The 17,131-nt window shown below is 41.9% G+C and overlaps 1 protein-coding gene across 4 annotated transcripts in view; it reads right to left on the reverse strand.

Annotated features, from left to right (window-relative positions):
- Positions 1 to 16,238, reverse strand: part of ZNF365 (zinc finger protein 365) — a 57,663-nt gene extending 41,425 nt beyond the window's left edge. For all 4 annotated transcript variants that reach the window (XR_004539254.1, XM_033942477.1, XM_033942476.1 and 1 more), the window contains exons 1-2: positions 16,103 to 16,238; positions 9,780 to 10,511 (exon numbers count right to left, since the gene is read on the reverse strand). Coding sequence is in view for 3 of the 4 variants with exons in the window: in XM_033942477.1 (XP_033798368.1) it covers positions 9,780 to 10,498 (719 nt within the window). In the remaining variant the exon portion in view is untranslated. The remainder of the gene's footprint in view (positions 1 to 9,779; positions 10,512 to 16,102) is intronic.
- Positions 16,239 to 17,131: the final 893 nt, after the last annotated feature.

Below are 17,131 nucleotides of genomic sequence, written 5' to 3' on the forward strand. Positions count from 1 at the left end.
AGTTGGAAATTAAGGAAGTGAGTCTTCCTTTAGATGTCAGCTTGATTTAACTGTAAAAGACACCAAAATATAAGTTGGGTGTGTCTTTTAAGGATAGCTTGATTTAACTGGACATTGTGAGAATTAGTGCTGCCCGATTCAGGAAAAAAAATTTCGATTCAATTTGATTCAGCCCATTGAATCGATTTTTTTGATTCAATTCGATTTTCCTGCCCAATTGGGAGTTTTTTTCCAAACATCCTGGTGGGTTTATTTTATAGCCTCTTCACCCCCTTTGCCTTCTCCTAACCCAGGGGTGTCCAATGTCGGTCCTCGAGGGCCGCAGTCCAGTCGGGTTTTCAAGATTTCCTCAATGAATATGCATGAGATCTATTTGCATGCACTGCTTTCAATGCATATTCATTGGGGAAATCCTGAAAACCCGACTGGACTGCGGCCCTCGAGGACCGACATTGGACACCCCTGTCCTAACCACACTGGCGCTGTGGTGTAAACAAAATAAACAAACAAAAAACCCCTTTTCTTTCTCTGTTAAATCCTAGCTCACGTTTGCGGTCTATCACCAGCTCTGGCAGGATACATATTTCAAATATGACATATTGTAATCACAAAACAGAAAATAAAATTATTTTTTCTACCTTTTGTTGCCTGGTCATTATTCAAATCTTTTTGGTCCCAGGCTCTGGTTGTCTTCTGATAACTTGCTTGCCAGGGTCTCCTTCTTTCTTCTTTCTCTGTGCTAACCATGCATCTGCCATCTCTGTCCTCCCCTTCCGTTTCCCTTCCCTCTCCCGGAGGTCTGGCATCTTTCCTTTTTTTCGTCTACATCCACAGATCCACCTTTTCTCAACTACTCTTTCATCCAGCATCTCTCCCTCCTTCCCCACCACCCTAGGGTCCACCATTTCTCCCTTTCTTTTCCCAACTACCCTCCTATCCAGTATCTCTATCCCCCCCCCCTCCACACCATCCCTTGTGTCCAACTTCTCTCCCTTTCTGTTCCTTCCCTCCCTAAAAACCATGGTCCATCATCTCTCTCCCTCTCCATAAGCAGCAGGACAACGGTAGGCAGCTTCTCCATGATGGAGGGGGGGGAGGCTGTGAGGGTGCGAACGGTCCTTCAGGGTGGGGGTGCGAGCGGTCCTTCGGGGTGGGGGTGCGAGCGGTCCTGCGGGGTGAATCGGGTGTCGGGGGGGGGGGGAACTATGTAAAAAATAAGTTGTACAACGCGCTCACGCGTATAACGCGCATGGTTATGCACGGTTTGTAAAATAGTGTATAACGTGCGCGTTATATGCGTGAAAATATGGTAGTTGGCTGGCTAAGTACTGCTAAGCCAACTAACGGCTATCTCCCACTGAATATCCCATTCAGCAGATTGGCCAGCGACTGGTTATGTCACTGACAATATTCAACGGCTCACCAGCTAAGTCTAGTAACCAGACAAACATGTGAATATTGGCTTGGTTGGCTAAGTCTGCATGGCTAACTTTAACCCATAAATTCAATGCCAATGGCCAGAGATGGTCCCAGCATTGAATATCCAGGTTTGCCACAACCATGGGAGATAGCTGGGTTGCCTCCCATGGTCTGAATATTGGGCTGACTGATTTTAGGTGAAAACATAGCATGACCATTTGAACACGCTGCTGAATTTCATAGAAGAGGCCACTGTGTATTTCCAGAAATATGCAAAGAGAATTATGATTCTATTTCAACATGTAAAGTCCATAAAATCATCTAACCAGAAGATATTTTTAACAACTCTACTGCTTAATAATTTTATGTGGAAATAAAGATCAACAAAGCGCAAATGATATCCTTTTCACTAGGTTAACATTATATTTCTGACCATCCATTCAGAAATTCAAACAAAATGAGGTGTTGCAAAGGATGTTTCTGCCCAATTATACAAATAAATCAGATAATGGTAGTATATAGTGAAAGGGGGAAAAAGAGAGGTATTGGCAGAGTGTTCTACTGTTACTGTTTCCTCTTCACCTTCCTGTAGCGCAAGCCTGCGTTTTGCTTGTAGGGGCAACATCATGATTTGCGTTAAAGTTGCTCATTTTGCTTTGACCTGATTTTTTTTTTTCTCTGACTTGGTAACACACCTCACTAAATAGCAGCAGTAGAAAGTCCACAGGATGTGTTATGGTCAGATTTTGAGGATCTGGCAGAAACAGAGATAATTCAGAAATTAACACCTTCAGTTTCATCAATAGTTTCGCATTCACTGTCGGCTGGTTGTGTTCCTAATGAGCTAAAGAAAGTTATTGTTCGTTCTTTAAAAAGAATCCTATGGATGGGACTTTGGGTCCATGTTACTGTACGTCTCAGATTGAAATAAACAAGGTTTTACTTCACACCATTATTCCTGTGGAGTGATCATTTTCCGTTCCCACTGTCTTCTTTGCTGCTCAGTACCTGTGGGATTTTGTCCTGTTGGACCTTCTGTTGGTTGTTGGGACTTTGAAGGAATATTTTCGTCCAATTTCATCTTTACATTTTTTGGTCAAAGTATTGGAAAAGGCTGTACTAGGGCAGTTTCAAGATTTTTAGGGGGATAGACATAGGGCTCCTTTTACAAAGGTTCGCTAGCGTTTTTAATGCACGCACCGAATTAGCGCATGCTAGTCAAAAATCTACCACCTGCTCAAAAGAAGGCGGTAGCAGCTAGCGCATGCGGCAATTTAGCGCACGCTATTCTGCGCGTCAAGGCCCTAGTGTGGCTTTGTAAAAGGAGCCCATAATATCTTGGACAATTTTCAGTTTGGCTTTAGGTCCAAGCATTCCACAGAATTATTCTTGCTCTCTGTTCTTGACACTTTACGTCAAGGTTTAGATCATGGAGAGTGGTTTTTTATGATATTGTTGGACATTTCATCTGCTTTCAGCACAGTTAATCATCAGATATTGTTGACAAGATTGAGATCTTTGGGTACTGGAAGTAAAGTTTTAGAATGGTTTCAGTCATTTTTAGAAAATAGGATGTTTTGTGTGGAGGTGTTTCAAGAGAAGTCAGACTGGTCTATGCTAACTTGTAGTGTACCCCAAAGCTTAGCATTGTATGTGGCACTATTTAACATTTACTTATTACCTCTTTGTCAAGACCTGAGAAAACTTGGGGTAAATTTCCATTTATATGTTGATGATTTACAGTTTAGGTTCCAGTGAATAATTCAATAGCTGATGCTCTCAATAATCTTAAAAATTGTTTTCAGATTATTAAGGCCTTGATGTGTCATAATCAGATTAAATTGATTTTGTGGTGAAAACTGAGCTCTTATGTGTTGGTCGGGAATGATAGTTGGAGTTGTTTCCTTCAGAGATAGTGTTAGATGATGTTGCACTTCCTGTTCTCCATCAGTGTAAATATCTAGGTGAAGCCTGTTGTATCTCATGTATTTTTTTAATTTCACCTATTGTGTGTAGACAATCTCTCCGTAGATAATTTCAAGACAATAATTAGTGCAGTATTGATACCGGTGTTCAATTACTGTAATGCTTTGTATCTCGGCTTTCCTAAATGTTTGATTCAGGCTGCAAGTCGCTCAAAATGTCGCTGCACGAATTATTGTGAAGGTTTCAAAATTTGATCATATCACCCCAATTTTATGAAACCTGCATTGGCCGCCAATTTGCTCTTGTGTGGAATTTAAGATTGTATGTCTAACTTTTAAGATTTTAAATGACGATGATGCCAAGTTCTTTGTTGTATTCCTATTGTGACAGGGAAGTCACTGGTTTAAACCAGACCAGAAAAGCAAGCAAACCTGTACCCAAAGAAAGAAACCTGCCCATTAAGGCTGTGCCCAGTCCTAAAGAAAGGCAGGTCAGTTACAGAAAAGAGAACACTGTAGATGAAAACAAGAGGGTTTCTTTACTTCCCTATAGTTTTTTCAAAAAAGTTAATACTCAAGCAAAAACCCTTTGCAGGCAGAAAGACACAGCAAGAGTTAAAGAAAAGGGAGGGACTTCAAAGCTACAGAGTGTTCTGTCAGCCAGAGTAGGCCTGAAGCCTCAGCAGGATAAATTAAACTCAGCTGATCTCAGCAGGAGGCAATCAGGAACTCACAGCAGAGAAGGGGTCCAGGAAAGTAAGACAGGAGGAGAAAAGATACTCCAGTGCCTGCACCTGGCAAGCACATTCAAAGCTGCTCCAGAGCTCTTAGAACCCCAGCACTGAAACCAAGGTCAGAGGGTGTTGGAAACAGCCTGGGCAGAAGTACTTTGAAACTGCTTTATGCAACGAGGAACCCTATACTCAGAAGGGGGAGGAACTGCCTATGGAGATGGGCAGGATGAGTCAGAAATATACAGCAAACCTGAAGCAGTGAGTATGAATGAGGACTGGATGTGTGAATGAAAGTCTGTGGGGAAAAATTACTAAAAGTTTCTAACAAACTAATATTGCCTGTGAGAGAAATGCTTAGAGGGCTTAAGACCATTTTGTGAGCCTGAGAGAACAGTTAAAAAGCCAGCCAGAAGCCTGTCTACCTGAAAAGCATGTTGATAGGGGTTGGGCAAAGGCAGGTCTCTATTCCCTAAAAGAAACTTTAAAGGTGGTCCAGAGCCCTGCCTAAGGGCTAGATTCACAAAGCAAACCGATCGTGAGGGGAGGGACATTTAAAAGTAGGGAAGGCAGCGATTCACTTTCCCAAAATTCTCGATCCAACTGGGCTGGCCAATCAACTCCTAAAGCGACTGCTGGGGACCAGTCGCACACCTCTCTGCCGACTCTCCTGCTCCATTGCCGCCCTGCATTCTGCCCTGCTCTTGCTGCCTGTTTCAGGGGCTTCAGAAGCCCTGGGGCAGGAGGGAGAGCAGTGCCTGTTGGTTTTCCTTTTTGTAAGGAGAAAAAGGTTGAAGACTTGGCAGGGTTTCAAACTCATTTTTGGTACTGGTACCGAACCCTTTGTATCACTCTCCGGAGCTTCTGCTTCATTTCTACCGTAAACGCTTATTTGGAGCTGAACTTCTGGAAAGTGAGATCGCCGGTGCCAATCACAGATGGGACACACGCTGAAGCTAGAACCGGCCATGATGTTCCCCAGCGCTTAGCAGCCCCCGCCAATTTGATCGCTGGTGCTAATTATCCCGGCGAGCTGACTTTAGGGAACCAGCAGGTGGAGATTTGACTTTATTACACTCTGTATATGCAACCAGAGAAGCTGTGCAGTGTTTAAAAAATATGCACATTCACATATACACAGCTTCATTATAGCCGTGATTTCTGCAGCTTTGCAAGCAATTTTTATAAAGATATATGTGCACCATATGCATCTTTATAAAATAGGCCTGGTTGACCTCCTGATGCAGGCAACCGGTTATAAAATTATTTTCTGCATATTCTTATGGAGTACCTTGATTTAACTATTGAAAATTAAAGAACCTATTAGATGTAGCATATTTTTCATGAGTCAGATCAGCGGACTATCCCTGTGGCAGTGCCTTTATTATGGATTGCATTGCCCCTCAAGCTAAAAGATGACAGAACAGCTGATTTCCTTCCGCAAGCAACTGAAGGCGCACTTGATGAACCACTGAATGCAGCTTCAGCGGTATTTTTGCTTGTAAGTAATGACTAGAGTTCAGGCTTTCTTACTAAGCTACTTTAAGCGCTAACACATGCGTAACACAGCAATAACAGCCTAGCAAGGGACACATTAAAGCATTCTGCACTAGTTTTGACATCTGCATACGCTAAGCATTTGTAATTTTTTTTGGGGGGAGGGAGCATGTCAGGGAGCAGAGAATGGGCATGGATGCACTGATCAGTTATCGCATCTACATTTTAACCATATTAACTGGCTGGCATGTCCATAATGTGGGAGTCCTTAGCGCCTCCTAAATAGAAGGCAGTAAGGGCCCGATTCTATACATGTCACATAAAAAAATCTGTGCCAACTAATGTGGCACCAAGCATGATTCTATAAAAATTAGGTACCCATTATAGAATCATGCTTAGCACCGCCTACGTGTGCTTAGGCAGTGCCAAGCGTTCTAACATTTAGATACACCCTATTAATGCCAGGGTTTTCTTGGCATAAATGCCTACACCTAAGTTAAGCACCCAATGGTGCCTAATTCAAAAATACACCCCTGATCCATCCCCTAGCTATGCACTTTGCACTAGGGGCCTAGCTTGCAGAATCACACCTCCCAAGTTAGGTGCCTAACTTTCAATTAATTTCACTTAGTGCCAATTAAAAGGTGCTGAGTGCTGATTATAGGCACCAATTTAGCCTATTACTTAATTAAAAATTAGGTGCCTACATTAGCAAGGCTCGCTGATGTACGTACCTAACTTTACAATAAAGATCTCAGTCAGTAATATGGCACTGATAAATCTTTCATAATAACATACACACCTCAATGCCCCCCACTTTTCTTTAGTTATTCTTTTAAATAAACTATCAGGGCTTCAGACATGCCATTTGGTCACCACACATTTTTTCATGGTTGCCAAATGTTTCTTACTGGCTATGGCTTCTTCATTAGCCCCTCTCAATGTATTTTCCGTGCTTTTTATTTTTAAATATATATTTTTAGAGATTTTTTTGAAATTTTTTTAAATTTTTCTTTAAAGTGCTTAATATTGATAACAATAACTTAATTTTTATTATAAAAACTTATCTTAAACGTTTTCATTTCTTGTTATCTTATCACATCGGGAAAGGGACCTGTCACATCGACATGTTTCGCCATCAGGCTGCTTCAAGAAAAAGTCACCCCTTTACCACTTTTCTGCACCATCCCGATCCGTGTAACAATTACTAGGATAACCTAGCTTTAGGCACACTTTAGAGAACTTGAGGGTGAGGGTTAGGGCTCCCACAGTAATTTCTTTTTTTTTTATGGCTGTGCGCTAATGCTAACATTAGTGCCCAGCCAAAAAAATCAAACAAACAGAAAAAGCGGTTTGAAAGCTGACAAAGAAATGGACTTAGAATGCAGGAAAGACCCATGTAAAAGCACACTAAGCCCATTTTCTTTTTTTTTTAATAAATCTTTATTAATTTTCAATTCGAGAACAGTGCATTAAATATATACATACAATTAACATCATAGATAGCACTTACAATCGATCAAAGAATACTACAAAAATTTTTTCCCTCTCCCTAATTCGAGAACTAAGCCCATTTTTTTAGCCCAACTTAGTAAAAGGATCCCATGATGTTTTATAGTTTACGATTATTGTTTATTGAAAGCTTCTATAAAGCTACTAATGACTGGGGAGTCAATTCAGAGTGGTTTACATGAGCTTCTGTAAAGGTGTTACAATACAGTTAGGGGCTCATAATCGAAAGAGAAAAACATCCAAAAGCCGGCCTAAGTCGGCACTTGGATGAACATTTCTCAAAAACGTCCAAGTGCCAATAATAAAAACGGGTTTTGGTCGTATTTCTAAACGACCTAGGCCTTCATAGTGCCACTCAATGTCCAAAGCTAAATGGGGCGTTTTGGGAGGCGTGTCAAGGGTGCTAGTTGGGCAGGTCGTGGGCCGGCTTAGACTTAGTCGTACACCATCTATAACCGAAAGTTTAACAACAGAGCCTAGACGGAACTTGGACGTTGTGACTTAAACCATGTAAAACATGGTCTAAGTCACAAAAACCCACATAAGCACTACAAACACATAACACAGACCCACACACACTACCCCAGTGATCACCAACCCCCCCCCCCATAAAAATTTTATTCACAACTTTAAATTTCAGCCTCCGGACCATCATCACCTGGCCGCCTGGCATAGGAAAGCCTAGTCGTCCAGCCCAGAGGCAGCTTAAGTCGTCTTGGGTGTGGGTTAGGGACCCATAGAGAAGAGGACCCATGCCCATAAGCCCCTGTAATCACTGCATTGATACTTAAACATGTGCACTCCCCTATACATCCCGAAAACCCTTTTGTACTGGCATATAAGTGGCTCCTGCAGCCATAAGGGCTATTGGGGTGGTAGATAAGTGGGTCTAGGGGATTCTGGAGGTGGTTTGAGGGGGCTCACCATCACCTATAAGGGAGCTGTAGTGAGGAGAAGCCATGGCACCCTTTTTGTGAAGTTCACAGCAATGTCCTGTAAGGTACCCCACTATTTAGGTAGCATGTCTGGGTGTGCAGTCCATCACTTTACAGACCCCTTCCACATCCAACAGGACTTGTTCTAGGCATTTTGGACTTAGACAGAAAGTTGGACGGAAAGGTGGTATAAAGATGGACGATTTAGTGGCTTGGACGATCAGATCGGCAGGACGTATAATTAGATGATTTTCAAAAGTAAAAAAAAGTTGAACGCATCTTTCGAAAATGTGTCTTAGGCTCTTTTTAACTTTGGACGACTTGTGAGATGGACGTAAACGGACTTAGACCTCCCTTTCGGTTATGCCTCTCCACGTGTTTTCTGAGATGGTTTTCAATACAGACACATTTATACCATAATCAATCATCCTATGTACATATACTAGGATGTTCATACTAACTAAATCCTACTTATTTGCACACATAATACCTGTATGGTGTCCTATGTTCATCTTAGATTTACGTACATCCTGATATTTCTAGTTATCTGTACTTTGTTGATCCTCAGCAATTACCCTATATTGCTCCTAGTGGGGACTACAACTAATACTACTATTTATCACTTATATAGCATTGAAAGGTGTACTCAGTGCTATACATTTTGACTAGCCAGCTATCTCCTCTATGTTGCATTATTATGTTTTATTTATCTACCAAGAATTGTAGATTGAGTGGAATGTATATTCTTAAATAAATACAGGAATCAGATATAACACTGGGATCCTTGGTGTTACATGTAAAGCTCTCAAGACAAAGCATTATTAAACTGAAATAAACATTTTGCTGACAGCAGCAACTGTTTCTCATCTCTACCTAATTTTATCCTCACTGTCTATATACTGTGATGCAACCGATGAAATGGTTTCTAGCCCTCAAAAGTTTATGCCTCAATAAATGTGTTAGTCTACAATTCCATCAACCTCTTTGTTGATTATGTTTTGAATACTTCTTATAAATAGTGATCATATCTCCTGACCTAATTCTTTGACGATAATACAAATCTATGAAATGCACTCTTACAAGAACACACACCATGTAGGAAAGATACTACGGAAATTAATATACCCCTTCCTTTACTAACATGTAGTGTGGGTTTTAGCACCGGCAGCGGCAGTAACTGCTCTGACGCTCATACGAATTCTATGAGTGTTGGAACAGTTACCGCTGCTGCCGGCATTAAAACCCGTGCTACATGTTAGTAAAGGAGGGGGATAATTAAGACCAGGCCTCTTTCTCTTTGGGTTTTACAAATGCTAAACCTATAGTATATTCGTTAACTGATAATGTACAGCACTCCCCCGATATTCGAGGGGGTTCCGTTCCAGAAACCCTGCGAATTTCAAAAAATCACAAATGCAGTTTTTCACCTGTCAAAAGGCAGGGGAGGCAGGAGAGGGCAGCTGGAGCACCGGCGGGTGAAGAAAATCACTCGCAGTCTACTCCGACCGCCTCTTCCTGTAGTAAAGTCAGGCCACACCAATCAGGAGCTGCATGTCAAAGCAGCTCCTGATTGGTGTAGCCCAACTTTACTACAGGAAGAGGTGGTTGGAACAGTCCGCCAATGATTGAGTCCGCGAACCGCGAATTCGCAGGGGAATACTGTACTCTTTTTGTACATTAACACTGAATTAATCTAAGCACATGAATGGAATTTCATTGTAAATTTGCTTCTAAATTCCTTTACATGGAATTTCACTTACTCCTCTTTCCTGAGAAGCGCTTGCTCAGACTCTGTAAGACGTTGCTTCAGGACAGCAATTAGCTCCACTGCAACATCCACTTGCCTATTCAGGGTTCTTTCTCGTCTCTGCACTTCCTGTTTTTTCTGCGATAATTGCAAAAATGCAGCACGAACTTCCAACAACTCGGCAGTTTTCCTTGACAGCTCTTTAGTAAGGTGGTCAATCCTTCTCTCTATTGTTCTGTCTACAGCTTCCACCATCCGACTAAATTTGTTGTTCACACGAGCTTCCAAAGAGGCTTTGGTATCCGTCACGAAATGTCCAGACTTCAGATTGATAATGGAATCTATAGGCAGCTGAGTTACAAGTGCCAAAGGATTTTCAGCCACTGCTTCCAATGGATTCCTGTTCTTTCTATTTTCATATGACAGATCACACAAATTAGCAGATAAAGATTTTTGTTTTATAAGATTTCTGGTGCTCCCCAATATACCATTTAGCTGAAGTGCTGAGGAAGTTTCCAGTTCTGTGTTTTCAGAAGCAAACAAGCTGGCATTCTGCACTAGAGGTTTTCTCTCATAATTGTGGTTGTAGTCCAAATGTGCCCTTAAGGAAGTTAAGCTTCTGAACCTTGTGTGTTCACCACACTGCGGACAACGAAAAGGCTTGCCAGGATTAACATTTTCAAATGACTCCTGCCAAGAAGACCGGCTTCCTTCTAAGGCCTTCTGTTGCATTACGCTCAAACACCTGGGGGGAGGGGGGAGAGGGGAAAATATATAGATATTTATATATATCTATATAAAACTATCCAATATATTCAGAACATACTATCCATATGGGCTTCCTTTACATATTTCTCCTTCAGAGTCACATGCTGCTCTATTGACCAGTAGGATTGGGGCAAGAGTTTAACATCATAGGTATACTTTTAGCCTTGTGCCCCCATCCCATTATCTTCAGGTTCCTAAGCCCTCCTCTGAGATTTTGAAAATTAAATTCAACCCTCATGAAGACCCTAACACCACTCCTCCCAGAATGATCCTGTGAATAACTGGACATCTTACACACAAGGGTTAGTCTGCAGTTTTCATCTTCCCATCCATTTTATCTGCACCCCCACACCTTTCACCAACATGAGCTCACTTTCACTGCTAGACTCCTACAGCTCACGCCACTAAGTACAACACTCCTATGCCATTTCACTCATGTCTTCTCCCAATTTCATCATACTCCTGCCACTAACATAATGTCACTTATGCCAAGTCACCCTTCTAAGCTCTTATGGCTTGGCCCAAAGTTAGACTCTCTTCCTATTGCTGTGGTCCTAGACTCAGGAGAATCTTTGAAAATTGAGTATTCTTCACTAATATTGGGTATTGTCATTGATTCATCTCTTACATTTAAGGATTAACTAAATTTACTTGTTAAAAAGTGTTTTTTTAACCTCCATATTCTGAGAAGAGTGAGCACGCTCTTTCATCAGCAACACTTCTTTGTATTGGTTCGATCAACTATTTTGTCAAGGTTGGATTATTGTAATTCAATTTATTTGGGTCTTTTAAAGGTAAGTTTGCAAAGACTCCAGTTGTTACAGAATACGGCTGTTAAGCTTATTTTCGGTACAAGTAAATTCGATCACATAAGCCCGCTGCTCGAGGAATTACACTGGCTTCCAGTATATCTCAGAATTCAATTTAAATGTATTTGTATTGCAGTTAAGATCTTATTTGGAATTTTTACTACTCTGATTCCTTTAGACTGGAATGTGCATCGATCCCATCTTGCCAGAAGCTCTCAAAAATTAAAACTTATATTTCCTTCCCTTAGGGATCTTTCAGGGGACTCAGTCAGTCTTTCGCTTTTAAATTAATAGAATGCTTTACCGCTTGCATTAAAAAGTTTAGGTGCATTTGCTCTATTCCGGAAATCCCTAAAACTTTCCTGTTTGCTAAACACTCTGGAAACTAACCATTCTAGTTATTTCCTTTGTTATTCCCATCATTGTTAACCGAGTCGAGCTCCTTTTGGTTGATGACCCAGTCTATAAAATTAAGGTTTAGTTTTAGTTTCTAGCTCCTGCGGATACATGCCTTGCCCCTTCAATACTCAACTCCCATGGACATATGTCCCACTCCTCCATCACGTCCCTGGTGCTGCATTCTTAATGGCTTCTGTTACCCACATTACTTTCTCTACAGCCACCCAACATAAATAAGAACACCTCCTCCCGGCTCCCCCTATTACCACCATGTATGCTGTAGTTAGCTTGTGTTTTGCTGTCTGCAACCTTTTAATCAATATTTCCAGACCACTCCAGCTGACAAGCCTCACCTTTTATTCTTCACACACTTATCCCACATGTCACCCCCTTCATATCCTGGCTGGGTAGAGAAATAGTGATATTGGGGGAGGGGGCATAGATTGCCTGGGTATGCTGGAAAGAGAAGAGTAAAGGAAGAGTTTGCCTGGGTAGGTAAGAATGGAGGGAAAGGGCGAAAGACTAGGGCTGGGAAGTCTCTATTTCAGGTGATGAAAATGGAGAAAGACAGTGAGAGTGAGTGCTGACAATGAAGGGAGACTAATAAAGTCGAACTGCTGGTCATCATGGTGGATTCACAGAAATGGTGAACTAGATTCTTGGTTTTCTTCTAGCTGGAGGCAAGGGCCAGCATCCTACAGCACATAGCTCAGATTTGCCTGTGGTGTCTTGGGTGACAAGATCATCAACCAAGCCTATCCACTGAGTTTTAGCGAGTGTATATACACACACACTTATGGGCTTGAATTTCAAAAAAACTACAGGTAAATTGCTATATATCTAGCTGAACTGCAAACTGCTTGCATTTCCTACTGGTAAAAACTCATGGTTCTTTGAGTTGCTGTTGTTAGGACCTACTCAATTGTTTTAAGTCATGGGTGCCCAAAAGATCGATTGCGATTGACCAATAGATCGCAAAGGCAATGCAAGTCGATCGCGGAGCCCATCCCGGGCTCCGTGATAGACTCGCATTGCCTTCGTGTTCTACCTGCTTCCTGATGCTTTAAACAGGATGCAGAAGCACCGGACCAACCAGCCTTCACCCCCCCCCCATCATTTCTGACATCGGAGAGGAAGTCCTGGGCCAACCAATTGCTGCCTAGCTGGCCCGGAACTTCCTCTCTGTCAGAATTGATGGGGGTGGGGAAGGGGGGGGAAGGCTGGTCAGCCCGGCGTTTCTGCGTCCTGTTTACGGCATTGGGAAACAGGGAGAACTCAGAACTCGGCAGCAGTGGCTTGGGGCCCTGTTCCCTGATAGCAGTGGCGGTGGCTTAGGGGCAGGCAGGAAGAAAAAAAGACAAAGAAAGAAAGGGGGCAGGCAGGGAGACAGTAAGAAAGGGGGGCAGGAAGACAGTAAGAAAGGGGGGAAACAGAAAGAAAGAAAGGGGGCATGGAGAGAGAAAGATAGACAGAAAGAAAGAAAGGGAGGCAGGAAGACAGAAGCTGATATGCACGGACGGGGAGAGGGACCTTGGGGTGATAAGTGTCAGAAGATCTAATGGCGAAAAAACAGTGTGGCAAGGCAGTGGCTGCTGCCAGAAGGATGCTGGGCTGTATAAAGAGAGGCGTAGCCAGTAGAAGGAAGAAGGGTTGATGCCCCTGTACAGGTCATTGGTAAGGCCCCACTTGGGAGTATTGTGTTCAGTTTTGGAGACCATATCGGGTGAAGGACGTAAGAAGACTTGAAGCGGTCCAGAGGAGGGCGACAAAAATGATAGGAGACTTGTGCCAGGAGATGTATGAGGAGAGACTGGAAGTCCTGAATATGTATACCCTAGAGGAAAGGAGGAACAGGGAAGATATGATTCAGACATTCAAATACTTGAAGAGTATTAACGTAGAACAAAATCCTTTCCAAAGAAAGGAAAATGGTAAAACCAGAGGACATAATTTGAGGTTGAGGGGTAGTAGATTCAAGTGCAATGTTAGGAAATTCTACTTTAATGGAGAGGGTGATGGATGCCTGGAATGCGCTCCCGAGAGAGGAGGTGGAGAGGAAAACGGTGACTGAGTTCAAAGAAGCGTGGGATGAACACAGAGGATCTAGAATCAGAAAATAATATTAAATATTGAACTAAAGCCAGTACTGGGCAGACTTGCACGGTCTGTGTCTGTATATGGCTGTTTGGTGGAGGATGGGCTGGGGAGGGCTTCAATGGCTGGGAGGGTGTAGATGGGATGGAATAGGTTTTAACTGAAATTTTGGCAGCTGGAACCCAAGCACAGTACCGGGTAGAGCTTTGGATTCTTGGTCAGAAATAGCTAAGAGAAAAAATTGAAAAAATTTAAATTGAATCAGGTTGGGCAGACTGGATGGACCATTCGGGTCTTTATCTGCTGTCATCTACTATGTTACTATGTAATTTAGTGATCAAAATGTGTCCATTTTGAGAATTTATATCTACTTTATATTTTGCACTATGGCCCTCTTTTACTAAACCGCAATAGTGGTTTTTAGCGCAGGGAGCCTATGAGCATCGAGAGCAGCGCAGCTCCCTGCGCTAAAGACCGCTATCGCAGTTTAGTAAAAAGGGAGGGGGTATATTTGTCTATTTTTGTATAGTTGTTACTGAGGTGACAGTGCATAGAGTCATCTGCCTTCACCTCTTTGAAAAAACCCCGGAATATAAATGCTTTGTGTTTTTTTAAATTTTATTGTTGGTAGATCATTTTGACTTGGTCATTTTAAAAGTAGCTCGCAAACCCCAAAAGTGTGGGTACCCCTGTTTTAAGTGTTCCAGAGAGAGGAAAATAATGAGTGCACTTAAAAGTGAGCCACCTAGAATTATTACTGAAAATGGTGTAAGTTAAATCTAAGGGCTCCTTTTATCAAGCCGCATTAGCGAGGTTAACGCGCGTGACTTTTTTATCACGGTTAACCCCTGCGCTGGCCAAAAAATACTGCCTGCTCAAGAGGAGGCAGTAGCGGCTAGCGCGGCGGACGGTTTAGCGTGTGTTATTACGCGCGTTAAAACTGTTAGCGTGGCTTGATAAAAGGAGCCCTAAATCAATAACGACAACTGCTCTTTGCTCCCTCTAAGAAGCAGCCACTTTAGGTGACAGCCTACTCTGCTTCATTTTTTCAATCAAGTTCCTTATATTCAACTTGATGTATTTTATCTGTTCTATGTATTACTTCTTTCCCTGCCATGCCGGTATTTTCTGCATTATATTGTAAATGCTTTCTGTCTTTATCTGTTTTTAAGTCCATTATTCTAATTTGTATTTTACCTGTATCCCATGTATTAGCTCACCTTGTTGTGAACCGCCTAGAACTTTTTCGGTATGGCGGTATATAAGAATAAAATTATTATTATTATTACTCTGCCTAAAGGTTAAGCCAGCTTTGGTGACAAGGCATTAGGCCTTAATCAACTGTGATTTTAAAGCCAAATTTCAACAGAGCCAATATAAATCAACTATGTTTCACTCACAGCTCCCTCCCTATGTAACTGCTCACACAAAGAAAGCATGCTTCAAAACAGACGATTTTAAAATAGTTAACTACAAAATATTTAGATTTGTTTTCAAAAACAGAGCAAATGCATCGAATTACAAATCCTTGCTTTCGAATTACAAATCCTTATTTTTCGTTAGCTAAAATTGAACCTCCATTGGTCAGTGTAGCAAATAATAAATGAGCACATTAGCACTGGTTATGAAAAGCAACATTTTTATGTTAAATAGTCTTATTCAGAAGAAATTTTTTTTTCCTACACTGTGACTACAGAAAAAAAGCACAATTTTAATTGGATAAGGTTCTAAAATTAGGAAAGAAAAGGCACCTGCATATACATTATTTGTTTTTCTTTCAACCATATATCACGAGTGTTTATTCTGCAACCATGTCCGGGTTTAAAGTGTGATTTATCAAGGGATGTGATTACGTGCGTAAGTTGTTTTGGTTTTTTTTCTTTAGTTCTTCACATTAAACAGCAACTTCATTAGGTTTTAGATCTAATCCTAGAAGCTATTAATATAGGCAAGTAATGGTGTCTCTATTAGTTTGTTTGTGCTACATAACTATGAACAATTATTAACTCAGCATAAGCCTCCTCCATTTTTCTCACTGTAGCTGATGCATCTGTGCATGTTAATTGCAAGACAACATCCATTTCAGTTCGACACCATTCAGGTTTGTGTTTCTCTCCTAATTCTGGACCTGTCCTATATACGCAGCCTAGGTTTCTGATCCTCAGCTCTTTTCAGAACTTCTGCATCTCAAAGCAGCCTCAATTACTTCATTAACCAGTGCAAAATCGTGCCTTCTGCTCCTGCAATCACAGCGATAAGCACTTACCCGACTTGTTGCTGCTGCCGAAGCTGCTGTAAAATCCCTTTTCAGCACAGCCGTAAATCAGGTTGAGACCGACACACAATAAATGTGAAGGCACGGAGGGCATTTTCTCACAGGACATCACTAAAACCACCATTCCCTTGCCCAAAATTGAAATGTAAAGCAGTTTCTGATTGGGCATTGAGAAATGCCAAATGATTGGACAATCTTACTACCCTGACCAGATTGCTTTTTTGTTCAGTTGGTATAGAAACAGCAGAAGACACTTGGGTATCAGCTTTAGAATAGTTAAGTTACAATATCTGATTACTTCACCCAAATATATATATTTTTCTGTTTTTAAGATGTCTTGTTGGAAATGGTTAGTGATTTAGCAGTGTTATTTGCAGCTGGTGGTGTGGATATTTCTCTAAAGATTTTAAATAAAAGACTTATTTTTGTGTGCTGAATAATGATTCCAACGAGTTACCAATAGTAATACTGTACTTTTTTTTTTATCATTGAAGATAATATTTGGTTGCTGGCAACCCCCCCCCCCTTTAAAAAAAACCCCAAAACAACAAGAAACTACATTTTACTAACAATGCAACATCATGTTATTTATTACATTAAAATGCAGCCTGAGAGCTTGTCTCGACGGGCATAACGTAACACGGGGCTGGGAGGCCCTTGTGTTGCCCGTGGAGACAAGAAGCAGTTGGGAGGGGTGTGAGCGTTAATAGAGAGGTAGGTAGGGGATTGGTCAGGGGAGTTTTTCCCGCTTTAAGGTGGGCAAGTGATTGGTAGAGGCAGGGAGGAACGGCGAGGTCTTAAAGCCGGGACCTTGGAGAACTCGGTTCCTTCCAGGGTCCTCCAGGACGGCTTTTTCTTGTTGCAGCTCTTTCCGTCCGTGTTCAGATTTTGGAGCGGTTGGTGATCGCGGTCTCTTTTGCTGCGGTGGTCTCTCGGTTCCTGTTGTAGGGAGATGGAGACGGGCGGTGTAGCGGCGGTCAGTTCGTCGGAGGAGGAGGCGGAGATATATTTTCTGGCTGG

The sequence above is a fragment of the Geotrypetes seraphini genome, chromosome 4 (genome assembly GCF_902459505.1).
Source record: "Geotrypetes seraphini chromosome 4, aGeoSer1.1, whole genome shotgun sequence".
Classification (NCBI taxonomy): Eukaryota; Metazoa; Chordata; class Amphibia; order Gymnophiona; family Dermophiidae; genus Geotrypetes; species Geotrypetes seraphini.